Source organism: Salmo salar, chromosome 10 (assembly GCF_965601325.2).
Source record: "Salmo salar chromosome 10, fSalSal1, whole genome shotgun sequence".
NCBI classification, from domain to species: Eukaryota; Metazoa; Chordata; class Actinopteri; order Salmoniformes; family Salmonidae; genus Salmo; species Salmo salar.
In genome coordinates this window covers 117,353,360-117,380,283 of record NC_138300.1, presented here as the reverse complement: position 1 = coordinate 117,380,283, position 26,924 = coordinate 117,353,360, and the positions used below count along the sequence as shown (strand labels likewise).

The 26,924-nt window shown below is 45.0% G+C and overlaps 2 protein-coding genes and 1 non-coding gene across 6 annotated transcripts; 1 reads left to right on the top strand and 2 right to left on the bottom strand.

Moving 5' to 3' along the window:
• The first annotated feature begins 622 nt into the window (after window positions 1–622).
• On the top strand, window positions 623–4,870 carry LOC106561647 (troponin T, cardiac muscle isoforms). The gene is made up of 9 exons (XM_014125804.3): window positions 623–727; window positions 1,453–1,510; window positions 1,911–2,027; window positions 2,135–2,212; window positions 2,430–2,543; window positions 2,715–2,827; window positions 3,043–3,133; window positions 3,906–3,943; window positions 4,687–4,870. Exons 2-9 carry the CDS (start codon window positions 1,481–1,483, stop codon window positions 4,724–4,726), a joined length of 621 nt encoding a protein of 206 aa, XP_013981279.2. The 5' UTR covers window positions 623–727; window positions 1,453–1,480; the 3' UTR covers window positions 4,727–4,870.
• Window positions 3,986–26,924, bottom strand: LOC106561645 (dynamin-1-like protein). Of its 4 annotated transcripts, XM_014125798.3 has the most exons (20): window positions 26,510–26,924; window positions 25,297–25,441; window positions 24,260–24,295; window positions 23,240–23,286; window positions 21,657–21,728; window positions 20,224–20,310; window positions 19,789–19,951; window positions 17,976–18,096; window positions 17,587–17,718; window positions 17,199–17,405; window positions 16,383–16,503; window positions 15,953–16,108; window positions 10,228–10,317; window positions 9,966–10,058; window positions 9,812–9,865; window positions 9,205–9,276; window positions 8,434–8,595; window positions 8,117–8,226; window positions 7,166–7,325; window positions 3,986–5,873 (listed from the first exon to the last, which is right to left on the bottom strand). In XM_014125798.3, the coding sequence occupies exons 1-20, from the start codon at window positions 26,609–26,611 to the stop codon at window positions 5,817–5,819; spliced, it is 2,187 nt and encodes a 728-aa protein (XP_013981273.2). In that variant the 5' UTR covers window positions 26,612–26,924; the 3' UTR covers window positions 3,986–5,816. The 4 variants fall into 4 exon arrangements, with proteins under 4 accessions (XP_013981273.2, XP_013981274.2, XP_013981275.2 ...); XM_014125799.3 differs by lacking the exon at window positions 24,260–24,295 and having other exon boundaries at window positions 26,510–26,923; XM_014125800.3 differs by lacking the exon at window positions 9,205–9,276 and having other exon boundaries at window positions 26,510–26,922.
• Window positions 6,075–6,149, bottom strand: trnaa-ugc (transfer RNA alanine (anticodon UGC)). The gene has a single exon. It is a non-coding gene; the product is annotated as a tRNA-Ala (tRNA).

Sequence of the window (26,924 nt, the reverse complement as noted above, 5' to 3'; positions counted from 1 at the left end):
GAGATGTAGTGCTGTGTGAGAGAGATGTAGTGCTGTGTGAGAGAGATGTAGTGCTGTGTGAGAGAGATGTAGTGCTGTGTGAGAGAGATGTAGTGCTGTGTGAGAGAGATGTAGTGATGTGTGAGAGAGATGTAGTGATGTGTGAGAGAGATGTAGTGCTGGGAGGTGATGATAGTAGCCAAGTCTACAATGTGTTTTTATCCCGTATGGCTTACTGTTATAGCTATATCATGTACTCCAGTAAAGGTGTATCTTGTATTTAGGGTTCAAATAAGAGAACATGTCAGACACAGAAGAAGTGGAGGAAGTGCAGTGAGTATCATATGTATTATTATTATTGCATATATTTCATGTTTCAAAACCTTCCACTATATCAAACTAATGAAATATTTATTTTGTTTTCATGCCACTTCTTTTGTGAAGGGAAGAAGAAGGTAAGATTGCTTATCTGAATGTATGTCGATAAAATGGAGATTTTACTCATAGCGGCGATATGAAAAATGTTTTGTCATTTTTGTCTATTTGAAAGATTTACTGCTTGTGTATATGCCAATGCACTGTATATTGTATTACACAATAATACTTTTATGACCCCATCCAGTACAGCTTTAAAGTACTATCCTGATTAACATGACATACTTCTAATAATACTTACAACCTATTGTATGATATGTTCAAGCTAAGAGTCACTGTCCTTTATTACAGATGGATCCAAGCCCAAACCAAAGTAAGTTTTTAGATTGAATTTGACAGACTGATTCAGGGCTCTTTTCAGTCTGTGAAGCTGAAGCGTTACAGATTCCACAATAGAAATGTCAAGGTCATTTCCGATTGAGCCGACATATGCAGCTTTTGCCGTGAATACAGTCTCTCTGCCTTTAAATTTCAAATCACGCTGTAAAGCTGAACTTCCACGATGCGGGTTGAATAAAGCTTTTACTTGTTTTAGGTCTTGAAGCTGAGAAGTGGAAACAGCGCCACTGGCCGCCACCAGGCCCATTTGTTAAAAAAAATAAAAAATCATAGTACATATTCTGCTGTTCTATTACGCGTGCAGTGATGTCATAGCCGGGGGGGGGAAACAGTGTTGGTTGTTTGAAGTAGCTTCTTTGTTGTTGTAATATTGCAAAACAGACGTGGCCGTTTCACCGCTACGGATTCCAGCTTTAAGACCTTGGCTCTTATAAGGATCATAGGCCGTTGATGAATATCCTCCATCTCGCTCGGTACGGGGCAAGTTTTTCTAGGTCACACCAGTTGAGGGCACTCTTAGTCATTTCTGCCTGGAGGACGCTCCTCCAAGTGTTTCTGGGTAGCCCATTTTTTTTTCTCCCACTGACAGATGATGATACGTTATATTATAAGTTATCTTGAAAGATCACATGACATTTACTGAAATGCTCAAATTGAAATGATATATACACATTAGACACACTATTTTAATTTACATAGGTTTGTGCCAAACATCTCTGCACCAAAGATGCCTGATGGCGAGAAAGTGGACTTTGATGTAAGTTGAATCACATAAACACACACCACAGGTGGTTGGTGGCACCTTAAATGGGGAGGACGGGCTCGTGGTAATGGCTGGAGTGGAATGGTATCAAATACATCAAACGCGTGTTTGATGCCATTCCATTCGCTCCGTTCCAGCCATTATTATGAGCCGTCCTCCCCTCAGCAGCCTCCACTGATACACACATCATGATAAGAAAACTAACTAACCATTTGTGACAGACTTGCCTCCAACTGTATCCTGTTAAGATGAAGCAAATGAGAGGTACAGAAAGTCAATAAAAGATGACGTCTAACTATGGAAATGACTATTTTCAGGGTGTATTACATGTATGTTGTCTTAACAAAACAAACTATTCTTATTAGTTAATCTGATTCGTCTGTGTGGTGGTCAGGACATCCACAGGAAGCGTCAGGAGAAGGACCTGTCCGAGCTCCAGTCTTTGATCGAGTCTCACTTCATCCAGAGGAAGAAGGAAGAAGAGGAGCTCATCAGTCTCGTCAACAGGATTGTGAGTCGGCCATTTTAGAATCTGGAGTGAATGTTCTTTCACTGTTCCTAGAAACATTGCAATGCGACGCCTAACAACTTGGTCACTGAGTGTGCGCGTGTGTGCAGGAGAAACGTCGCGCAGAGAGGGCAGAGCAGCAGAGGGTTCGTGCAGAGAGGGAGAAGGAGAGGCAGGCCAGGGTTGCGGTGAGTCTTCTCTCCATTATGACACTTAGCTAATGTGTGTTCTATGCTGGAATTGAACCCACAACCTGGGTGTTGCATACTCTTACCAACTGACCCACACAGGACCACATATGACTAATACAATATAACTTCTAATGGCTAACGGGGCAACAGATTGTGGATGTAATTTCTATGATAGATCTTGATAGATATTTCTTCCCTAATGCTCCGTGTGCAGGAGGAGAAGGACAGGAAGGAGGCAGAGGATCAGCGTAGGAAGCAGGATGATGACGCCAAGAAGAAGAAGGCTCTCACCAACATGACCCACCAGTATGGAGGTATCCAGCAGAAGGTCAGTGGAATATTGTATCTTCAAAACCCCCCAGCGTATTCTTTATCATATAGATATTGATAATAGTGTAACGGAAGCATCAAGTAATGTGAGGCAATGAACATTTCCTCCAAAATATATCCTCCAAAATATCTATGAGAACAATGGTATTTGTGATGTTTCAATGCTCAGAGTGAAAACCGCAAAGGAGCCAAGAAACAGACAGAGAGAGAGAAGAAGAAGAAGATTCTTGCTGACCGAAGGAAACCTCTCAGCATCGACCATCTGAATGAGGACAAACTCAAGTATGACGTCATCGTTAATATTCAGAATTTGCCCATCCTCAGAAAAGCTGACAGTGTTATCATAATTATTTATGATGGTTAATGTCTGATGTTTTTTAGCTTATGACTGAAGACATGACTATGTGAACGGTTCGAATGATGAACATTCTTCAGTGAGACAACAAGGGTTCTATGGGGAAAGAAAGTCAGTGTTCTGATCCACTGTTGCCCAACAGGGAGAAGGCCAGTGAGATGTGGCAGCGGATGATGGAGTTGGAGGCAGAGAAGTTTGACCTCAGTGAGAAACTCAAGAAACAGAAGTATGATGTAAGTCACCTAGACAACACACATCACAAACTCAAGAAACAGAAGTATGATGAAGTCACCTTGACCTAACACAGAAACAAGTATACAATAGTCACCCTCAATGAAATACAATAGTTTCCAGTATTTCTCAACAGCAGCAAGATTTTCATAAGTTGGATGGGATCTGGGTGGTCTTACCTTTAATATTGACTATCGTCTCAGGTCGCCTAATCCCGTCTCAGTGTATTCTCTCACCTTGAGATGCAGTCTCCTCTTCTTTCGGTTGGCAATGTGGGAGGCCCCAGGCAGTGGCTACATCAGAGGTGACTTACAGCTGAATTCTGAAGTCTACAGGGTCATCGGCATGTTTCTGGGTTCATTTCTCCTCTCAACATCCCTGGGATCTGAGGAATACTGTGATATAGTCTTGTCTGCTTTCGGATGGCAATGAGAGGTCCCAGGCAGTGGGTACCAGGGTTGGGGTCAATTCCATTTCAATTCAGAAAGTAAACGAAATTACAAATAGACATTTCCCTCATTGAAAATCATTGAAGACACTTGGAATTTAAAATGACTTCCTGAATTGACCCCAACCCTGGTGGGTACATGAAAGTTGAACAACAGTACTAGTTTACAGGTGAACAACAAGTTAAACTAAAAGTGAATTCTGTGTTCTATAGTATCATCAGGTTCCTGGGTTTCTCTCCGATAGACTCCACCTGTACAGGTTTCCACCACAGTAACTAAAAAGTGTTGTTTATCAAAGCTTACAGCAAGTCTTGTGCCCTTACAGATTAACCAGCTTCTCACCCGGGTCCAGGACCACCAGAGGTAAGGAACACGGAGGTTCAGAAATTTGGACTGAGGAACAAAGAAATTCTGAGTCGTGTTTATTAGGGTACAAAATGAAAAGAAAAAACACGTAGACTAATAAACAGACAAGCATCTCTTATTGGACAAGTACAGAGTACAGTTTGGAACAGTTTCTTCCATGTTGTGCCTAATGAACAAGACCCAGCATTGTGGTTTTCATTTTAATTGGGCTGAGTCACTGGTTGCCATTCTATCAACTCCATTTCCCATCATTCCTTTCAAACTCTCAAGCAGGGAGGGTCATTTAATGACCAGTGGAACAAACATTGATTGAAACCAAAGAAACAGCCATGACCATCGCTTACACTGCCTATGTCCGTCTGTGCGCATTGCATACAGCATGATCACTGCACGATAGCTTGAAGACATTGTAAGTGGTGACGATGCAAACTGCCAACATGGTCTGGTCTGAAATTACAGCACAATAAAACTATTTAATGATAAACATCAAGCCAAAAGAAGTAAAATCCTGATGGACTGACAAACCATTCAACTTATTCACACTTGACCCAGAAATGGACCACTTTTCCCACCAGTCTCTGACTCCCCCTTGCATGAGAGGGAGTGAGAACAAGTGCACACTTCTGGGTGAAGCGTTAGACTCAGAATGCAGTGAAGTGCTGCAACAGAGACGTTCACTACTGGGCTTACTACCTGGCTGCCAAGTGATTCAGATTTCTTAACCCCTTCCTGCCCCTCAGCGCCAAAGGTCGAGGCAAGAAGATGGGCCGTGTGAGGTAAAGGAGCAGCCGCCATGGTCGAGGGCAGGCAGCCGTGACTGGAGATCGGCCCATGATGATAATGTGTCTGTATACGTGTTGATGTTTATTGTTCCGTCTGGTATAACAGCAGACTGGATCACAAGTCAATAAATGACTCATTCAACCCTGGTACCACTTTTTGAGAACATACAGAATAAACCTGCCACTTCAAGTTAGACATGTCACACAATTCTGCCTTTACTACCAATAGTTTACCACATGGTATTGTGGGTATGACAACGAATTATCATGATCAATATAGTAGGACAAATGACCTCATGAATACCCTAGATATCTTAAACACATTTAGCGACAGATACATGAGACGGTGTAGCATTGTTTGGTGAAAAGACGTCAAACCACATTCAGAGAACATGGAAGTGTACGTTTTGCAGCTGCATTATGGTGCTTTCAACCAACAAATAACACTTATTCTACGTCAGAGTGGCATTTCTCTGCTCTTTGTAAATATCAGCAACACAAATGAGAGATACCATGTAAGGACCTTTTCAGCAGTAGCACAGGCATGCGAGACAATAGATCAGTAAACATGACGAAGACAGACAGCATTTACAAGTCTCAGCATACATTCCAGCAAGCCAGAAACTGGAGTAAACATCTTTAATTTAGCTCCACATTATTCAGGAGGTAGACCTCACACGTTCATCAATATAATACTTACATATGAAAGATCATGTGGTGTGCGATGTGATGCAGGTGAAGACTGATACTGTATAGATCAAGTCCATATAATACAATCTACAACTATTTCCAAATGTGTGTCCCCATTCTCCACTCATTACCAGAAGTGTGTCGTTTTACACTCCCGGTCATGGATTTGGTTGAAACTCCCTCCAGCCAAGGCTTACACCAATCCATTGCTTTTAAAAACATGACAGGGGAGTGTGGAAGTGACAACTTCAGAAGGATGGAGAATTGATACTCAAACACAAATTGACACCAGTGTATTTCCAAGTTGGCCGTCTCTGCAGTCCAGGTGAGTTTGAGACAGAACAGGGTTCAGTGCTTAGGGTCCATGTAGGAGGGAGGGAGTACGGAGGTAGAGGACCTCACCACAGGTGTGTTTCTCTGATCTCAGCTATCACCTGACTGGCTTTCTGCAAGGCCTGCAGACACAGAGCGGAAAACACAGTTTAGATGAGCAAATTCATACAGAAACGTCAAAGCCAGGAGGTCACAGTTAGTCACAATAGCTGCTACATTCATTTACATTTTAGTCATTTAGCAGACGCTCTTATCCAGAGCGACTTACAGTAGTGAATGCAGACATTTCAATTCATTTCATACATATTTTTTCCCCCCGTACTGGCCCCCCGTGGGAATCGAACCCACAACCCTGGCGTTGCAAACACCATGCTCTACCAACTGAGCCACAGGGAGGCTCAGTTAGATCATGTTAGAAAAGGGTTAAAACACACAACCAAGCTTCTCATTTGTGGTGCTGGGAGTTACTGCCCCAAAAACACATCTGTCATACTTCAAACTCCCATAGTTCTGCAACTAATCCCAGGCCTGTACCTTGAGCATGTCTTCAGACTCAGTGAGCAGGTTCTACACACACAACTGTACCTTGAGCATGTCTTCAGACTCAGTGAGCAGGTTCTACACACACACACACACACACAACTGTACCTTGAGCATGTCTTCAGACTCAGTGAGCAGGTTCCACACACACACAACTGTACCTTGAGCATGTCTTCAGACTCAGTGAGCAGGTTCCACACACACACACAACTGTACCTTGAGCATGTCTTCAGACTCAGTGAGCAGGTTCCACACACACACACAACTGTACCTTGAGCATGTCTTCAGACTCAGTGAGCAGGTTCCACACACACACAACTGTACCTTGAGCATGTCTTCAGACTCAGTGAGCAGGTTCTACACACACACACACAACTGTACCTTGAGCATGTCTTCAGACTCAGTGAGCAGGTTCCACACACACACAACTGTACCTTGAGCATGTCTTCAGACTCAGTGAGCAGGTTCCACACACACACAACTGTACCTTGAGCATGTCTTCAGACTCAGTGAGCAGGTTCTACACACACACACACAACTGTACCTTGAGCATGTCTTCAGACTCAGTGAGCAGGTTCCACACACACACAACTGTACCTTGAGCATGTCTTCAGACTCAGTGAGCAGGTTCCACACACACACACACAACTGTACCTTGAGCATGTCTTCAGACTCAGTGAGCAGGTTCTACACACACACACAACTGTACCTTGAGCATGTCTTCAGACTCAGTGAGCAGGTTCCACACACACAACTGTACCTTGAGCATGTCTTCAGACTCAGTGAGCAGGTTCTACACACACACACACAACTGTACCTTGAGCATGTCTTCAGACTCAGTGAGCAGGTTCTACACACACACACACAACTGTACCTTGAGCATGTCTGCAGCTTCGTTGCGTCTCTGGGCCATGTCTTCCGACTCAGTGAGCAGGTCATCCAGCAGACCAGCCTTATACAGCTGACCCACCAGCTCACTCTGCAGGCTGTCCTTTACATGGTTCACCAGGAAGTGCATCACCGCCTTGGGCACGCTGCAGGAGGAAGTGAAGAGGGAGAGAGAAGTACACCGAGTGTACTAAACATTAGGAACACCTGCTCTTTCCATGACAGACTGACGGGGTGAAAGCTATGATCACTTATTGATGTCACCTGTTAAATCCACTTCAATCAGTGTAGATGAAGGGGAGGAGACAGGTTAAAGAAGGATTTTTAAGCCTTGAGACATGAATTGTGTATGTGTGTCATTCAGAGGGTGAATGGGCAAAACAAAATATTGAAGTGCCATTGAATGCAGTATGGTAGTAGGTGCCAGGCGCACTGGTTTGAGTGTGTGAATGTAAAATGTAAATGTTAAGAACTGCAACGCTGCTGGGTTTTTCACGCTCAACAGTTTCCTGTGTGTATCAAGAATGGTCCACCATCCAAAGGACATCCAGCCAACTTGACAAAACTGTGGGAAGCATTGGAGTCAACATGGGCCAGCATCCCTGTGGAACGCTTTCATCACCTTGTAGAATCCATGACCCGACGAATTGAGGCTGTTCTGAGGGCTAAAGGGGGTGCAACTCAAAATCAAGAAGGTGGTCCTAATGTATTGTACACTCAGTGTATAGAAAGGGTGGATTAGAGAAGGAGTGTAAGGGGCAAAAATGATGACTTTCTCAATTTCTTAGCAGGTGAAAAGGAAAAGAGGACAGATTCCGATTGAGAGAGTCAAGTAGAACGACAAATAAAACAGAGGAAAACCATTTCAACATATTATTTCTAGAAATCACAGGAGAGAGTCTAACAACAGGAAGTAGAAACACAGCGGGCACCATACCTGTCCTGGATGTTTTTCCTGACGATGAGGAAATAGGACTTGATAAGCCTCTCGATGACCTCACAGTCCCTCTGCTCTCTGGCCGACAGCTTCCTGGAAACGGGAACAGGCTGGGGGGGGGGGATACAAGGACACAAACAGACCAATCACTGACAACTCAAAAAGTAATGTGGTTGCTTAGCATTAGAATCTTCTCTCAAACAGCCTAGAGATAATTCTCTTAGAATAACTTTTACTCCTAAGAATTAAGAGTTAGGTTTTGTTGTATTATTATGTGGTAAAGCAGGCTAAACATTTGTCTGGATGCTACTACTCACCACATCCAGCAGGTTGACGGCGTGGCCCCTCTGAGGGCTGCCAGGGTTAGAGGTCTGGAGCATGGACTTGTCTCCGCCGATCCCCTCCTCTCCCTTCTTCAACATGCCCCTCCAGTTCCCTGTCCCTACATCCTGGTCTCCCTGGGAACCCCCACCTGCAGCCTGGAGACCAGGAAATACACACAGACAGAACAGTTACAGATCATTTATACAGTCTCCTTGAGATTAAAATCTCTTTTATAAACAGATAACTTTTCAGTAGAGCCGCAATCATACACGTGTGACCATGTATTCCCAAAACGTATGCCTCTCTCCAGGCTATTACATCAGCCTGGCTGGTATGATGGAACATCTACAGACTATACAGTCATGTCTGTACATATACTGACTTTCTGACAGCGGCAGGGTCACATATTGTACAAGATCTCCCTCCATACAGAAGCACACATGCCGGGAGGAGGTGTCAGATGGGAAATGTAGTTCACCCTCAGAGGGGTGGAAGGGGAATAGAGAAGGGGAACACAATTGCACCATACACAAAGTAGGGCCTTCAGCCTACAGGCTTGGGGTCAGGGGAGAATGAGGGTGGCTTGGGGTCAAGGGAGAATGAGGGTGGCTTGGGGTCAAGGGCAATTCCATTTGAATTAGTTCTCAATTGACGACTGCCAATTTGACTAAAAGTTAACTTCCTAAATGAACTGAATTGAAATGAAGCCCAACCCTGGTTGAGGTAGGACGCAGGCAGGCATAGAGTGACACACAGGGACACACCTTGGATCTTTCTCCTTCTGGGGGAGGAAGACCAGTGGGGGAGAGAGACTCAACACCTGGGCCCTTAAAGGACTAGAGAGAGCGCGAGCGAAAGAGACAGAGAGCAGAGAGAGTGAAAGACGAAGGAGGAGTGGACAGAAGACTAGAGGAAATAAAAAGTAGTGGACAGACAAGACACAGGGACAGACACAGAGACAGACATATGGCTTCTAGCGCTGCTCTAAAGGGTAGACTGGGAGCCATAAAGACATATGGCTTCTAGCACTGCTCTAAAAGGTAGACTGGGAGCCATAAAGACATATGGCTTCTAGCGCTGCTCTAAAGGGTAGACTGGGAGCCATAAAGACATATGGCTTCTAGCGCTGCTCTAAAGGGTAGACTGGGAGCCATAAAGACATATGGCTTCTAGCGCTGCTCTAAAGGGTAGACTGGGAGCCATAAAGACATATGGCTTCTAGCACTGCTCTAAAAGGTAGACTGGGAGCCATAAAGACATATGGCTTCTAGCACTGCTCTAAAGGGTAGACTGGGAGCCATAAAGAAACAATGAGAAAACTGTACTTTTTGTAGCAATCGAACAAATCCTAACCACGTGACGGTCTGTTACCTTATCCCGGGGAACAGACGAGGGCAGCTCTCTCATTCTGTTACGTCTCTGTTCCTATGACACACAACCACATGATATCATTAAGTACAACACTTCATATACAGTAGAATACAATTTAAAGAAGCAATTTCCAACTCTGAACAATGTTTCATACCTCTATGTTGTTGTTCATGAGGCCACAGGCATCAGCAAAGTCAGGGTGTTTGGTGTTAATGTAGGCCAACTCGATGGCCACCAAGTTATGAACCTGAAAAGAAAGACAAGAAACGTGATTTGGTACACTTAAAGACAGCAAAACAGACAGTATTATACTATAAATTCAATCTATGGGGTTTATGGGTTATTGTAGTGAATCAGAGAGCATTTACAAACATTTATAATGGCTTATTCATGCAAATGTAAGCGAAAACACTCACCATCTCATTGGTGACTGGTAACCTTTTCCTGAGGAGGGATGTGACCACTTCTACTATGGCATCATGGAGCTTAGGAAACCTCAACAGCTCCTAGAGAGATACAACACAAATTCAACAAATTAACAAGGCACACCTGTTAATTGAAATGCATTCCAGGTGACTACCTCATGAAACTGGTTGAGAGAATGCCAAGGGTGCAAAGCTGTCATCAAGGCAAAGGGTGGATACTTTGAATTCTTAAATATATTTTGATTTGTTTACTTCATGATTCCATGTGTTATTTCATAGTTTTGATGTCTTCACTATTATTCTACAACATAGAAAATAGTACAAATACAGAAAAACCCTGGAATTAGGTGTGTCCACACTTTAGTACCACTCAGAAGTTACACATACATAAACTCAGCAAAAGATCATTGGTAAAAATCCAATTAACTTCACAGATCTTCATTGTAAAGGGTTTAAACATTGTTCATTGGGTTTAAACATTGTTTCCCATGCTTGTTCAATGAACCATAAACAATTAATGAACATGCACATGCTACTGGGAGACAGGACGGACAGTGGACAACGTCCACGCAGTGGCAGACCACGTGTAACAACACCTGCACAAGATCGGTACATCCGAACATCACACCTGCGAGACAGGTACAGGATGGCAACAACAACTGCCCGAGTTACACCAGGAACGCGCAATCCCTCCATCAGTGCTCAGACTGTCTGCAATAGGCTGAGAGAGACTGGGCTGAGGGCTAGTAGGCCTGTTGTAAGGCAGGTCCTCACCAGAAATCACCGGCAACAACGTCGCTGGACCAGACAGGACTGGGAAAAAGTGCTCTTCACTGACGAGTCACGGTTTTGTCTCACCAGGGGTGATGGTCAGATTCGTGTTTATCGTCGAAGGAATGAGCGTTACACCGAGGCCTGTACTCTGGTGGTGCGGGATCGATTTGGAGGTGGAGGGTCCGTAATGGTCTGGGGCAGTGTGTCATTGTACTGAACTTGTCGTCATTGCAGGCAATCTCAACGCGGTGCGTTGACAGGAATGTCAGTGTTCTGCCATGGCCAGCGAAGAGCCCGGATCTCAATCCCATTGAGCACGTCTGGGACCTGTTGGATCGGAGGGTGAGGGCTAGGGCCATTCACCCCCCAGAAATGTCCGGGAACTTGCAGGTGCCTTGGTGGAAGAGTAGGGTTACATCTCACAGCAAGAACTGGCAAATCTGGTGCAGTCCATGAGGAGGAGATGCACTGCAGCTGGTGGCCACACCAGATACTGACTGTTACTTTTGATTTTGACCCCCCCCCCCCCTTTGTTCAGGGACACATTATTCCATTTCTGTTAGTCACATGTCTGTGGAACTTGTTCAGTTTATGTCTCAGTTGATGAATCTTATGTTCATACAAATATTTACACTAAGTTTGCTGAAAATAAACACAGTTGACAGTGAGGACGTTTCTTTTTTTGCTGAGTTTACATTCACACGGGCCAGTTTATTTAGGTACACCACCCCGTTCACGAAAATGGATCACTCCTACAGACAGTGAGACATGTGGCTGTGGCTTGTTATATAAAGGAGCCAGACACGGAAGCGTTCAGTTACTGTTTGATTGACCGTTAGGTCTTTTTGCCATTCTAAGGGACTTTGAGTGGTATATTCATTGGGCCCAGGCATGCCGGATCAAGTATCTCAGAAACGGTCGCCCTCCTGGGATTTTCACACACGAAAGTGTCTAGGGTTTACCGAGAATGGTGAGGAAAAAACATAAAAAACACTTCCAGTCATCGACAGTCCTGTGCACGAAAACAGCTTGTTGATGCGAGGCCGAAGGAGAACGGCAAGAATCATGCAAGCTAACAGCGGGCCACATACAGACAAATAATGGTGCAGTACAACAGTGTGCAGAGCGGCATCACGGAAAGCACAACTCGTTGGTCCTTGTCACAGATGGGCTATTTCAGCAGACGACCACACCGGGTTCCACTCCTATCAGCTAAAAACAAGAAGAATCAACTCCAGTGGGCAGACGTTCATCAACACTGGACAACTGAGGAGTGGAAAAACGTTTACTGGTCCAACAAATCTCAGTTCCTGTTTTATCATGCTGATGGGCAGAGTCAGGATTTGGCGTAAGCAGCAGGAGTCCATGGCCCCATCCTGCCTGGTGTCAACAGTACAGGCTGGTGGAGGTGGTGTAACACCGTCCAATCTGCAGCAACTGCGTGATGCCATCACATCAGCATGGAGAAACATCACTGTAAACATTTCCGACTTGTAGAATCCATACCCCAAATAATTCAGGCTGTTCTGGAGGCAAAGGGGGAGGGTCCGATACGGTACAAGATGGGTGTACCTAATAAATTGTCTGGTGAGTGTAGACAGTATATGAATAGAAAAGGTGTGTACAGAAGTAGTTATATAGGATGAGCAATGATTAGGATACAGTATATACATATACATATGAAGTGGCTTAAACAGTGTGTGTGTAAACATTATTAAAGTGACCAGTGATCAATAACTATGTACATGGGGCAGCAGTCTAAGGTGCAGGGTAGAGTATCCTGTGGTAACCGGCTAGAACAGTGACAAGGATTCAGGGCACTAATGCGACTAGCCCTGATGCTTCTCCATCTTTTTCCCCTGCCCCGCTACAAAGTTTCTCCCTGCAGGCAGTCACTGAGTCCGAGGTGCTAAAGGAGCTCCTTAAACTTGACCACCCCCAAAAAAACATCTGGGTCAGATGGTTTGGATCCTTTCTTCTTTAAGGTTGCTGCCCCTATCATCGCCAAGCCCATCGCTGACCTTTTTAACCTGTCTCTCCTCTCTGGGGAGGTTCCCATTGCTTGGAAGGCAGCCATGGTTCGTCCTTTATTTGAAGGGGGAGATCAAGCTGATCCTAATTGTTATAGGCCTATTTCTATTTTGCCCTGTTTATCAATAGTGTTGGAAAAACGTATCAATAATCAACTGACTGGATATCTTGATGTCTATAGTATTCTCTCTGGTATGCAATCTGATTTCAGCTCAGGTTATGGATTTGTCACAGCAACCTTAAAAGGACCTAAATGATGTCACCATTGCCCTTGATTCTAAGCAATGTGGTGCTGCCATTTTTATTGACACGGTAGACCAAGCCATTCTTGTGGGCTGGCTAAGGAGTATTGGTGTCTCCGAAGGGTTTTTGGCCTGGTTTGCTAACTACCTCTCTCAAAGAGTGCAGTGTATAAAGTCAGAACATCTGCTGTCTCAGCCACCGCCTATCACCAAGGGAGTACACCAAGGATCGATCCTAGACCCCACGCTCTTCTCAATTTACATCAACAACATAGCTCAGGCATTAGGAAGCTCTCTCATCCATTTATACGCAGATGATAGTCATACTCAGCTGGCCCTTCCCTGGATTTTGATATAAATCTCTACAACAAAGCTTTCTTAGTGTCCAACAAGCTTTCTCTGCCCTTAACCTTGTTCTGAACACCTCCAAAACAAAGGTCATGTGGTTTGGGAAGAAGAATGCCCCTCTTCCCACAGGTGTTATTACTACCTCTGAAGGTTTAGAGCTTGAGGTAGTCACCTCATACAAGTACTTGGGAGTATGGCTTGATGGTACACTGTCCTCTCAGCACATATCAAAGCTGCAGGCTAAATTTAAATCTAGACTTGGTTTCCTCTATTGTAATCGCTCCTCTTTCACCCCAGCTGCTAAATTAACCCTGATTCAGATGACCATCTTACCCATGCTAGATTACGGAGACGTAATTTATAGATCGGCAGGTAAGGGTGCTCGAACGGCTAGATGTTCTTTACCATTCGGCCACATCACTGCACTCTATACTCCTCTGTAAACTGGTCATCTCTGTATATCCATCGCAAGACCCACTGGTTGATGTTTATTTATAAAACCTTCTTAGGGCTCACGCCCCTCTATCTGAGTTATCTACTGCAGCCCTCATCCTCCACATACAACACCCGTTCTGCCAGTCACATTCTGTTAAAGGTCCCCAAAGCACACACATCACTGGGTCGCTCCTCTTTTCAGTTCACTGCAACTAGCGACTGGAACGAGCTGCAAAAAAACACTCAAACTGGACAGTTTTATCTCCATCTCTTCATTCAAAGACTCAATCATGGACACTCTTACTGACAGTTGTGGCTGCTTTACGTGATGTATTGTTGTCTCTACCTTCTTGCCTTTGTGCTGTTGTCTGTGCCCAATAATGGTTGTACCATGTTTTGTGCTGCTAACATACTGTGTTGTCATGTGTTGCTGCCTTGCTATGTTTTTGTCTTAGGTCTCTCTATATTGTGTTTTATATATTTCATTTTTTTTTTAATCGCAGTCCCCGTCCCCGCAGGAGCCTTTTGGTAGGCCGTCATTGTAAATAAGAATTTGTTCGTTAAATAAAAGGTAAAATATAACTGGGCAGAGGCCTGATAGTGATGGCTGTTTAACAGTCTGATGGCCTGGAGATAGAAGCTGTTTTTCAGTCTCTGGGTCCCACCTTTGATGCACCTGTACTGTCTCCGCCTTCTAGATGATAGCGGGGTGAACAGGCCGTGGCTCGGGTGGCTGAGGTCCGTGATGTTCTTGGCCTTCCTGTGATATCGGGTGCTGTAGATGTCCTGGAGGGCAGGCAGTGTGCCCCCGGTGATGCATTGGGCAGACCTCACCACCCTCTGGAGAGCCCTGCGGTTGCGTGCGGGCCGTACCAGGCGGTGATACAGCCCGACAGGATTCTCTCAACGGTGCATCTGTAGAAGCTTGGCTGTGGTCAATGAACAGCATTATTACATAGGTATTTATCTTGAGGTGGGATAGGGCAGTGTAATGGCGATTGCATCGTCCATGGATCTGAATATTGTTGTGGGACTAGGGTGTCTGGTAAGGTGGAGGCGATATGGTCCTTAACTAGCCTCTCAAAGCACTTCATGATGACAGAAGTGAGTGCTATGGGGCAATTGTAATTTAGTTCAGTTACCTTCGCTTTCTTGGGTACAGGAACAATGGTGGACATCTTGAAGCAAGTGGGGACAACAGACCGGGATAGGGAGAGATTGGATATGTCCGTAAACACTCGGAGGACACGACTTGGGATGCCGTCTGGGCCTGCAGCCTCGTGTGGGTTAACACGATTAGTCCAGGGACTGAACGTTGGCGAGTAATATACTGGGAAGCAGTGGACGGTATGCACGCCGCCTGAGTCTGAATAGGGCCCCACTGCTATCCCGTGTGGCTCAGTTGGTAGAGCATGGTGTTTACAACGCCAGGGTTGTGGGTTCGATTACCACGGGGGACCACTACGGGGAAGAAAAAAAATAAAATGTATGAAATGTATGCATTCACTACTGTAAGTCGCTCTGGATAAGAGCGTCTGCTAAATGACTAAAATGTAAGATGTAAATCTCTTCTCCGACGTGGGTGGTTTGGTGCAGCCCCTGGGATGATCAGAACTGCCTCGGGAAGTTCAAAACAAAGGACCCAGGTCAGGGAAGTCGAATGTCTGGTAAGTGACCGCCGATCTAATATCCAAAAGTTATTTCCGGCTGTATACAATAATACAAGAAACATTCTGAGCAAATAATGTAAGAAATAACACAAAAAAAATATATACTGCAAAGTTGGCAAGGAGCTAGGAACAAGGCGACCGTGTCTGTCGGCCACCACCTTGCCAAAACAGAGTGAACTTGTGTGTGTGTGTGTGTGTGTGTGTGTGTCCCTCTACCTGTGTGCTGTAGTTGCTGCAGTGCTGGATGATTCTCTGCATCTCTTCGTGAACCAACTCTACACAGCGCAGGCTGGGCTCCTCCAGTCTCTTCACCTGTCTCTTCACCAGCAGCTCAAATGACACCTCAGGTACAAACAGGGCTGGCCGCGGGCCCTACAGAGAGAGAGAGCGAGAGAGACTACATTACCCAGCAGTCTCTGGCTAACACACAACTCACAGCTTAGAAGAATAGTTAAGTGTTCATTTTCTTAAGAGAGAAGGTAAATGTGTCTTTCTGCTTTGAACTCAAGCTAAAATAACAAGCTTACCCCTTAAACAGATGTGTCAAACTGATCGTCAAAACACTGAACATTGCATCATTGTACTTGAAATGAACATGGATCCCAACAAATGTGAGGCTGTACATAACCAGTAGCATACAACTCACTGTAGCATTCCTAATTGCTGTTAGCACGTCTATGGTGGTCAGACCTCCCAGCGGGTCGACGGACTCCAGCGTCCGACCAAACGTCTCATGGAAAATATAACAGATTCGTGCTCCACCACACCTGGAAGAGAACAACAATGTCATTTCGAGAGCTAAGGTTCTATCGGCATTTGTCAAAATTGAGTTGACAGCCTTGTTCTACTATATAGTACTCTAAATGCCACAATTGTTATGCAAAATATATATATGGTTTGAATGCGGACACCATTCAAACCAATGAGGTTTTGGAACTTTAAAGCCAATTATCTCAGAATCCTCTTTTAGTAGATAAAATGTTGAAGTCCCAAGTTCTCGCTATGTAACTGAATGATCAAAGTAGGAGGCTACTTAATCTAGCCAAGCTAATCTACCTCCTACACAGTTGTATGGGCTCCCGAGTGGCGCAGCGGTCTAAGGCACTGCATCTCAGTGCAAGAGGCGTCACTACAGTCCCTGGTTCGAATCCAGGCTGTATCACATCCGGCAGTGATTGGCAGTCCCATAGGGCGGAGCACAATTGGCGAAGCGTCGTCCAGGTTTGGCCGGGGTAGGACGTCATTGTAACAAATGATTTGTTCTTAACCGACTTGCCTAGTTAAATAAATAAACATTGGACTGCAAAAGCTTCCAATTGTTTGACTTGTGAAGCTCAATTTGAACTGGCGCCACCTTCTGGCAATTAGTAGAGGTGCAAGAGGTTCTTTCCATCCTTCCTAATTTTCTCTTCAAATAAATGAACTAAATACTAAAAGGGGGGGGGGAGTATAAGTTGCTCACAGTTCTGTTGTCTCTATGTACTTAGCGGTGCCCTCGATAGTGTGGCAGTACTCTGCAGCGAACTTGGTGATGAGCTGCAGCAGAGTAGAGCTCTGGTCCTCTACAGGTTCACCATAGCTACTCAGCAGGGACTGGTACTGGGCCGCCAGCACATTGATACGAGTCTTCAGCTCTGGGAGACAGTCTCTAATGTGATGCATCAACAACCTGGCAACGAGGATGAGAAGAATGTGAAGTTAGAAATAAGAAAAGGGCAACATGCAGCATGATAGTCGTCCACAACCAAAGTGACATTACACTTCAAAATCAGAAGTTGGTCAAATGTTTTCAAACCTCAACTTGTCTTCTGTTTAAGACTTGTTTGCAGAATACATTTCTATTTTCATACCTGTTCAACGTTCTGGCTAAGTATTTGGTTCCATTTCTGCTGGCGAGGGAGGGGTACTTCTTCTGTAGGAAGGCATATTCATCACGGATGGCGTCGGCCACTGACTTCTTATTGTTGATGTCGAGCTGACTCCTTGGAAAAGGAAGGAAGGTGGTACTGTGTGAGTTTTTTTAATGACATTGTTAGAGAACATTGTAAACCAAACGTCAAAAGGAATGCTGGCCCTTTTTCCATTTTGATCTTGAGGGACTGTTGGCTTCTAAAACCCTTTGATGCACGAGGAGAGGCAATCCTCTCCCTTTAAAATATATACAGGATTTTCAAGAAGGCTGACGTCTTGCTCTATTCAACATGTTAGAGACTGAAGTGTATTGTGTAAAGGTGCAGACCTGTTGACCACTCCTATGAGGCCCAGTTTGACAGGGATGACCCGACCCATCAGTACGTCCATGGCATCTGTCCCAGCATCCATCAGGTCCAGTTTGGTCACCACAGCCAACGTCCTCCTGCCTACACACAGCAGAACCCATATTCATAAAATAATCAGAGTAGGAGTGCTGATCTAGGATCAGGTCCTCCCTGTCAGGAGAAACTCCAGGTTACCAAGGGATTTATACTAGGCGGTGTATCCTACAGCCAGGTAACCAAGGGGTTTATACTAGGCGGTGTATCCTACAGCCAGGTAACCAAGGGGTTTATACTAGGCGGTGTAGCCTACAGCCAGGTAACCAAGGGGTTTATACTAGGCGGTGTAGCCTACAGCCAGGTAACCAAGGGATTTATACTAGGCGGTGTATCCTACAGCCAGGTAACCAAGGGATTTATACTAGGCGGTGTATCCTACAGCCAGGTAACGAAGGGGTTTATACTAGGCGGTGTATCCTACAGCCAGGTAACCAAGGGATTTATACTAGGCGGTGTATCCTACAGCCAGGTAACCAAGGGATTTATACTAGGCGGTGTATCCTACACCCAGGTAACCAAGGGGTTTATACTAGGCGGTGTATCCTACAGCCAGGTAACCAAGGGGTTTATACTAGGCGGTGTATCCTACAGCCAGGTAACCAAGGGGTTTATACTAGGCGGTGTATCCTACAGCCAGGTAACCAAGGGGTTTATACTAGGCGGTGTATCCTACAGCCAGGTAACCAAGGGGTTTATACTAGGCGGTGTATCGTACAGCCAGGTAACCAAGGGGTTTATACTAGGCGGTGTATCCTACACCCAGGTAACCAAGGGGTTTATACTAGGCGGTGTATCCTACACCCAGGTAACCAAGGGGTTTATACTAGGCGGTGTATCCTACAGCCAGGTAACCAAGGGGTTTATACTAGGCGGTGTATCCTACAGCCAGGTAACCAAGGGGTTTATACTAGGCGGTGTATCCTACAGCCAGGTAACCAAGGGGTTTATACTAGGCGGTGTATCCTACAGCCAGGTAACCAAGGGGTTTATACTAGGCGGTGTATCCTACAGCCAGGTAACCAAGGGGTTTATACTAGGCGGTGTATCCTACACCTTGGTAACCAAGGGGTTTATACTAGGCGGTGTATCCTACACCTTGGTAACCAAGGGGTTTATACTAGGCGGTGTATCCTACACCTTGGTAACCAAGGGGTTTATACTAGGCGGTGTATCCTACAGCCAGGTAACCAAGGGGTTTATACTAGGCGGTGTATCCTACAGCCAGGTAAGCAAGGGGTTTATACTAGGCGGTGTATCCTACACCCAGGTAACCAAGGGGTTTATACTAGGCGGTGTATCCTACAGCCAGGTAACCAAGGGGTTTATACTAGGCGGTGTATCCTACAGCCAGGTAACCAAGGGGTTTATACTAGGCGGTGTATCCTACAGCCAGGTAACCAAGGGGTTTATACTAGGCGGTGTATCCTACAGCCAAGTAACCAAGGGGTTTATACTAGGCGGTGTATCCTACAGCCAAGTAACCAAGGGGTTTATACTAGGCGGTGTATCCTACACACAGGTAACCAAGGGGTTTATACTAGGTGGTGTATGCCATGGCATGTCTGACATAAGGATTAAAGGATTTTGAGAAACCACTGTAGGAGACAGCCAATTGAGATTAACAGAGCGAAAGCAGGAGAGAGAGCGTACGGAAGAGAGACAAAGAGCGAGAGACAGACAGTCAGCTACACACAAAAGAGAAGAAATTGAGAGCGGGAGAAACCTGACGGTGTTTACCGTCAGGGTCGACCTCGCGCGCCACTTTGAGGGCCTCTGAGGTGGCCATGTCTGTGTTGGCAGCAGTCACAGCCAAGATGATAGAGTTGGGGTTAGAGATGTGCTTCACTATCAAGTCTTTGATCTGCACCTCTATGTCTTTGGGCTGGTCTCCCACCGGCACCTGGGTGGACATACACACTGTCAACGTAGCCTGCCCATCTCATATTTCAAACCATACTTGGGGTTCTGTCTCCTTCAATGTTCAGTGAACCATGCTGGTAACATGAATACCCTTGCCTGAGCTCTGAAGACTTGAATTATCTCCAAGAGATAATGCCTTGACTTTAGCTCAGCAGACTAAGTACGTTTTGAGGTGGGTTCAAACCAACTCGATCCCACTTGCGCAACTCAATTAGCATTTCAATTTGAAATAAAACATTTGTTTGTGTGTACCTTTGTGATACCTGGCAGATCCACCAGTGTGAGGTTGACTACGTGAGGGGAGAAGATTTTCAGGTGTATGGGTTCATCCGTGATTCCCTGGAAGAAGACAAACAGAAATGTCAGTTCAGCAGTTGGTAAAGATAACACGTGTTCGACTTTGTCTGGGACTATCTTCACACTAAATTATTTTGTTGTTGACATTCGTATTTATTACGGATCCCCATTAGCTGTTGCCAAGGCAACAGCTACTCTTCCTGGGGTCCAGACACACCAAAGCACCCACATTACATTTAAAACAGTGAACTATGTTCGTACTGAATGAACTAAAGATAAAACAGTACATCATATAACATCTCTACACCACCACATATCCACAACATGTTCAATACCACCATACAACAATATCACAATGTGTGCTGATGCATGTGCCTGTACCTTTGTGTGTGTCTCTTCACAGTCCCCGTTGTTCCATAGGCTGTACTTAAAAAAGTATCTGATTCTACTGCTGCATCAGTTACCTGATGTGGAATCGAGTTCCATGTAGTCATGGCTCTATGTGGTACTGTGCGCCTCCCATAGTCTGTTCTGGACTTGGAGACTGTGAAGAGACCTCTGGTGGCATGTCTTGTGGGGTATACCTTGTTATTGACATACCTTGTTATTGGCATACCTTGTTATTGGCATACCTTGTTATTGACATACCCTGTTATTGACATACCTTGTTATTGGCATACCTTGTTATTGGCATACCTTGTTATTGACATACCCTGTTATTGACATACCCTGTTATTGACATACCCTGTTAATGACATACCTTGTTATTGACATACCTTGTTATAGACATACCTTGTTATTGACATACCCTGTTATTGACATACCTTGTTATTGTTATTGACATACCCTGTTATTGTTATTGACATACCCTGTTATTGACATACCCTGTTATTGTTATTGACATACCTTGTTATTGACATACCTTGTTATTGACATACCTTGTTATTGTTATTGACATACCTTGTTATTGTTATTGACATACCTTGTTATTGGTATACCTTGTTATTGACATACCTTGTTATTGACATACCCTGTTATTGACATACCTTGTTATTGACATACCTTGTTATTGGCATACCTTGTTATTGGCATACCCTGTTATTGGCATACCCTGTTATTGGCATACCCTGTTACTGGCATACCTTGTTATTGTTATTGGCATACCTTGTTATTGTTATTGGCATACCTTGTTATTGACATACCCTGTTATTGGCATACCTTGTTATTGTTATTGACATACCCTGTTATTGACATACCTTGTTATTGACATACCTTGTTATTGACATACCTTGTTATTGTTATTGACATACCCTGTTATTGACATACCTTGTTATTGACATACCTTGTTATTGACATACCTTGTTAGACATACCCTGTTATTGACATACCTTGTTATTGCCAGAAACTCTTTCCGTTTCAGCTTCGATCTCGAGACGGATTTCATCGAAGTCTGTGTAGATCTAAAAAAAAAAAAAACAGTTTAACCTTAAAATGGAATAACACATTATTACATTAGGGTTTATATTAGGTGCATATGACATCAATTTAAATATGATTTACTATGATCTGGTCCCAACATCAAAAGGCTACTGCAAAAATCTAAATATAATTTGATTTTACAAATGTAAGCATGAAGGTAAAAAAAATCCTGTATCACCCACAGCATCCATTTACAGCACGTCACAAGGCCTTCTCTGTTCGTGACCATGAAGACATCTAGAGCACCAGAGAGCAGTTCGCTGCACAGGTCTCTACTTTATATAGACCTATTCAGCCCCATTCCCTTCCCTCTAGTGTATATTCAGCCCTATTCCCACAGAGAGAGAGGGGGTGCGACAGAGAAAGCGAGAGAGGGGGGGTGCGACAGAGAGAGAGAGAGAGGGGGGTGCGACAGAGAGAGAGAGAGAGGGGTGCGACAGAGAGAGAGAGAGAGAGGGGGGTGCGACAGAGAGAGAGAGGGGGGTGCGACAGAGAGAGAGAGAGAGAGAGAGGGGGGTGCGACAGAGAGAGAGAGAGAGGGGTGCGACAGAGAGAGAGAGAGAGGGGGGTGCGACAGAGAGAGAGAGAGAGAGAGAGAGGGGGGTGCGACAGAGAGAGAGAGAGAGAGAGAGAGAGAGGGGGGTGCGACAGAGAGAGAGAGAGGGGGGGGTGCGACAGAGAGAGAGAGAGAGAGGGGGGTGCGACAGAGAGAGAGAGAGGGGGGTGCGACAGAGAGAGAGAGAGAGGGGGGTGCGACAGAGAGAGAGGGAGAGGGGGGTGCGACAGAGAGAGAGGGGGGTGCGACAGAGAGAGAGGGGGGTGCGACAGAGAGAGAGAGAGAGAGGGGGGTGCGACAGAGAGAGAGAGAGGGGGTGCGACAGAGAGAGAAAGAGAGGGGGTGCGACAGAGAGAGAAAGAGAGGGGGGGTGCGACAGAGAGAGAAAGAGAGGGGGGGTGCGACAGAGAGAGAAAGAGAGGGGGGGTGCGACAGAGAGAGAAAGAGAGGGGGGGTGCGACAGAGAGAGAAAGAGAGGGGGGGTGCGACAGAGAGAGAAAGAGAGGGGGGTGCGACAGAGAGAGAGAGAGGGGGGTGCGACAGAGAGAGAGAGAGAGAGAGGGTGGGTGCGACAGAGAGAGAGGGGGGGGTGCGACAGAGAGAGAGAGAGAGGGGGGGTGCGACAGAGAGAGAAAGAGAGGGGGGTGCGCGACTGATCATGTGACTTAGAGATAGTTCCTCTCCTACACAAAACATCTAGTTATTCCAATGTGAACAAATCAATACAATAGCCAAGGGTTCCCAAACTCAGTCTTGGGAACCCGTGGCTCTGCGAAAGCCTTCTGTGTGTGTTTATATCTGCTTAGGTTTATGAAATGTTTAAGCTGTGTGTCTATTTGTGGCAGTGAAAGGGAACTCCACTGAGAATAACAGAATGCTGAGGGAGTGCTTTGCCTTGTCACCAACCTGCATTGTTCGTACTGAGACATCGCCTACCTTGTTTTTGGTGTGTAGAAATTTGCCCCATTCCTCTCCGTCGACACCTGTGGGAATATGACAAGGCAGTCTCAGTCCCCTTTCCCAGTCTATCTGCCAGATGTCATTTGGAGTGGGCCTAGCAGCCTACTCTTAGGGCCAGTTTCCCGGACACAGATTTAGTTTAGGACTAAACTACATCAACGGGGACGCTACATTGTACCTGATTTTCAAGGTCTAGGCTTCATCTGTGTCTTGGAAAGCAGCCCATTGTGTTGTAATTAAACTGCCATGTTGACTGGTGTCAAGGGAGGATGTAAACCTATTTATTTGTTTGTTCAGCTGGGATGGGAATACGTTATGCGGGCCAATAACCCAGAGGGATACAGACACAGATCTGAACAAACAATACAGTGAGAAATGTGTTTTTTGACAAAAGCAAAAAAAATATGCCAGCTGTGAGAAAAGCATGGTTGGTGCATTATGGGAAGCACAGGAATAGGCATTACTACTACCTAGCTACCAAACACCTTTCATAAAACAATGTTATTATTTAAACTAATAATACATGCATTAGTTGGATTAATTCAACTGAAATAATTACCTATAATTATCTATGAAATAAAATAAACAAGATTCAGCTGTTAGTTAGCTATAAGCAGCTATTTGAGGACATTTTAAGAGGTGTTTGTTTTTCAGCATGTTTAAAAAGGGGCGTGAATTGAAACATAACATTTTATTTGCCCTTAAGGGCCATACTTACCACCTAATAAGTTATCACACTGTGACCATGCATTCCAAAATAGTTTTTCTTAGGATGTTCTTTCCTTATACAGAAAATACAGTGTTTTGTCTGAATCAGAGTTTGACCTTCCTGGGCTTGATTCGCTGAATCAAGCTAAGCCACAGGGTTTGTCAGCGCAAAACCAACAGGCTAAAAGGCAGGATGGGAGAGGGGGCTAACAGAAAGGGGTAGACTAGAGTAAGAAGCTGCTGATTGAACACAGACAACAGGAAATAACGGAACAAGGAAACAGAGACCTTGGTAAAGGCGCATGTTTCTCCAAGCATTGGGGTCTGTGGTTCAGAAGAGATCAGACGACAGGAGAGAAGGGTTAGTAGTTATAGATGCAGCTCCTGCATCAAGGCCATCTGCAGCAGTGCAGTGGTTTACATCATCCTCCATGTGACTATTCCCTGCTGCAGGGCAGACTCAAGCACTCCGCCTATAGGGCAGAATGTCTCATAAAGCACACAGGCTTTACTACATTTGTCATTCTATTGGGGAAAGCCTAATAGCGGCATATCTCATAAGCTGGTTTTGCATTCGGATGTCATTGTGGATGGAGTATCATGACATTGAGCGCTGTTGTGACTTGGTGGCTGTGTAAGAACATTCAGGTGCCTGTAGAACTTTGATAAGGGAAACACTGTTAAAGCTTATATGCCTAATTTACGGCTAGAACTTGCTAGCTTGTCCACTGCTGTGAATGCAGACTTCTATATCTGCTGAGGTGACATGGCACTTCTCACAGTCCAACTGAATAATGCACTGTGACATGACTTGCTGGTGCAGTCATTCATACGAGCATGTCCTGGCCTAAGAAACTCTACCAGGCTAAAAAAGGCTGGCCAATCAGAGTCAGAAACACACAGGCACAGAGAGCATCAAAACACAGCATGCCACAGACACACAGACAGACAAGACAGACACACAGACAGACAGACACAAAGACACACAGACACACAAACCTAGGACACACACACTCAACTAAATTGGTTTAAATAGTAATCTGTGGACTGTAGACATGAGGGACAGGAAGGATGAAAACCACAACACCATCCTCAGTTAACTGCCAGGAGACACAGAGCAGCCACCAGCAGAATGTCACTTTGCCAAAGTTCACAGATTTTTCAGAAACCCTGGTTTGAGGATTTCCTTCCAGAATCAGAAGGTAATAGCCTCAGCAGAGAGGGAATACTCTAACCATGGTTTCTGAAAAACCTGGGAACGTTGATGAGAAGCATCCCAGAATTGTACAACCCTAGAGCAGTGATGGTGTCGTGTTTCACAGTACCATTCTCCTCGCTGGTCTTCCTGCGGTCCTCTGGATCCACATGGACCAGCTGGAGGATGAGGGGCCGACGGGTGACAACGCCAGTACCACGGGGCAGAAGGTCTCTCCCCACCAGAGCCTCTAGCACTGAACTCTTCCCACTGCTCTGGAGACAGAAACACAGCACAATCAGTAACAACACAAAAAGTAAACAACACAAGTCAGCATCACTTACAAAACAAAAGAACTGATGCATTGACAGAGTTAAATCTTGCCACAACAACATTGATTTTAACCTGCCTGATCTCACCTCAGCTGCGCCTTGCTGTAGTTGACCTATTTATTTTAGTTTGCACTCGGTCATGTGGAAAACAGAAAAATCCCTGAAATCACTGTCAGTTCTAACAAACCCCTCTGAGTGAATCTGTCCTTTGAAAAGCAGTAACAAGACAATGCAGAAACACTCTGGAGGCCAGATAATTGGGGAAACATCCTATGGCTGCCTTCTTGTCGCCATGGCACCTTCAGTTCAGAGGTTGCCAAAGGGCTGAGACAGTGCCATCCTCTTAGCAAATTAGTGGAATTGTGTGTGCCTGGGAGGGGATGGCGGCTACTGCAAACATGTTATGTAACACCTACAAGAGAAGGGTGTACCCCCTGGAGAGAAGGGTACAGGTGCCGCCTATTTGAAGTATATAATCTCTGTTCATCTAAGCAGATGGAAGGTAATTCTAGAAATCAAACAAAGAGGATGCCTTGGAAGAGTTCAATTATGTTCACATTCATTGAAAAATATTCAAGTCTTCCAAGGCAAGGAGAAGACTGGATACAAGTGAGTGTAAACAAACCAAAACACTGGAGCGTTTCAAAATCACCTCTAGTTAGTTGTTTGCTTTACTTTGGTCACGGCTTATGACACCTGCTGCTGAACATAGCAGTATATTACAGGGGTATTTGGCCATGTTGCACTGCCTGTCAAATTCGCTCCAGTTATCGGCTCACAATAGTGCTAAACTAGCTAGCTAACACGTTAATTAACGTGATAGTGGTTAGCTACAGCTAAGTAACTAACGTCAGATAACCTTGCCTTGAAAACAGAGCACACGAAGCTACATTTCTATGTTCCATGACTGGATCTGCGTGATAGACAACAGTAGCTAGCTAACGTCGTAAGAGTGAATGAAACTCGGTAGCATGCTAGATAGCTAAAGTTCGCTAACTGGCTGATTCTTACCTGCGTTCCAACAACAGCAATCTGCGGCAGTTGGATAATGTCCGCGCCAACTGTATTAAACACATCTTGTAATTTGTTGATGACCGGGATAAGGGCCTCCATAGCTCTGAAAAAGCTATACCTGCCAAATAAATGGACTAACTAAAAAAAGCAACCCTGCTAACCACAGGCACAAAGTCATCCAATGTCCCTCACACGGTTACAATGTAAACTGCCCTGAAAACTGCGCAAAAAAATAATAATTCAGCGTTGCATTATGGGACTTGGAGTTTTTACATAGGGAAACTGTCAAAGGAACAGTAAAAAAAAATGTAATAAAGTACAAAAATAAACTACATTTACAAGCGTTGACATCATGACGCACCAATGTTACTGTAGCTTGGTTTCCATCCAATTGGCGACAGATTTGAGTGGC

What these genes read in the sequence shown, in the direction of transcription:
- LOC106561645 (XM_014125798.3), bottom strand. Translation starts at nt 26,611, where the DNA reads ATGGAGGCCCTTATCCCGGTCATCAACAAATTACAAGATGTGTTTAAT. An exon ending in TTCTACACACCAAAAACAAG is followed by an intron (nt 21,729 to 23,239) that starts GTAGGCGATGTC and finishes TTTTTTTTTTAG; the next exon opens with ATCTACACAGACTTCGATGA. An exon ending in GAGTTTCTGGCAATAACAAG is followed by an intron (nt 20,311 to 21,656) that starts GTATGTCAATAA and finishes GTCTTCTTCCAG; the next exon opens with GGAATCACGGATGAACCCAT.
- LOC106561647 (XM_014125804.3), top strand. Translation starts at nt 1,481, where the DNA reads ATGCCTGATGGCGAGAAAGTGGACTTTGAT. An exon ending in AGAGGCAGGCCAGGGTTGCG is followed by an intron (nt 2,213 to 2,429) that starts GTGAGTCTTCTC and finishes CTCCGTGTGCAG; the next exon opens with GAGGAGAAGGACAGGAAGGA. An exon ending in CTGAATGAGGACAAACTCAA is followed by an intron (nt 2,828 to 3,042) that starts GTATGACGTCAT and finishes GTTGCCCAACAG; the next exon opens with GGAGAAGGCCAGTGAGATGT.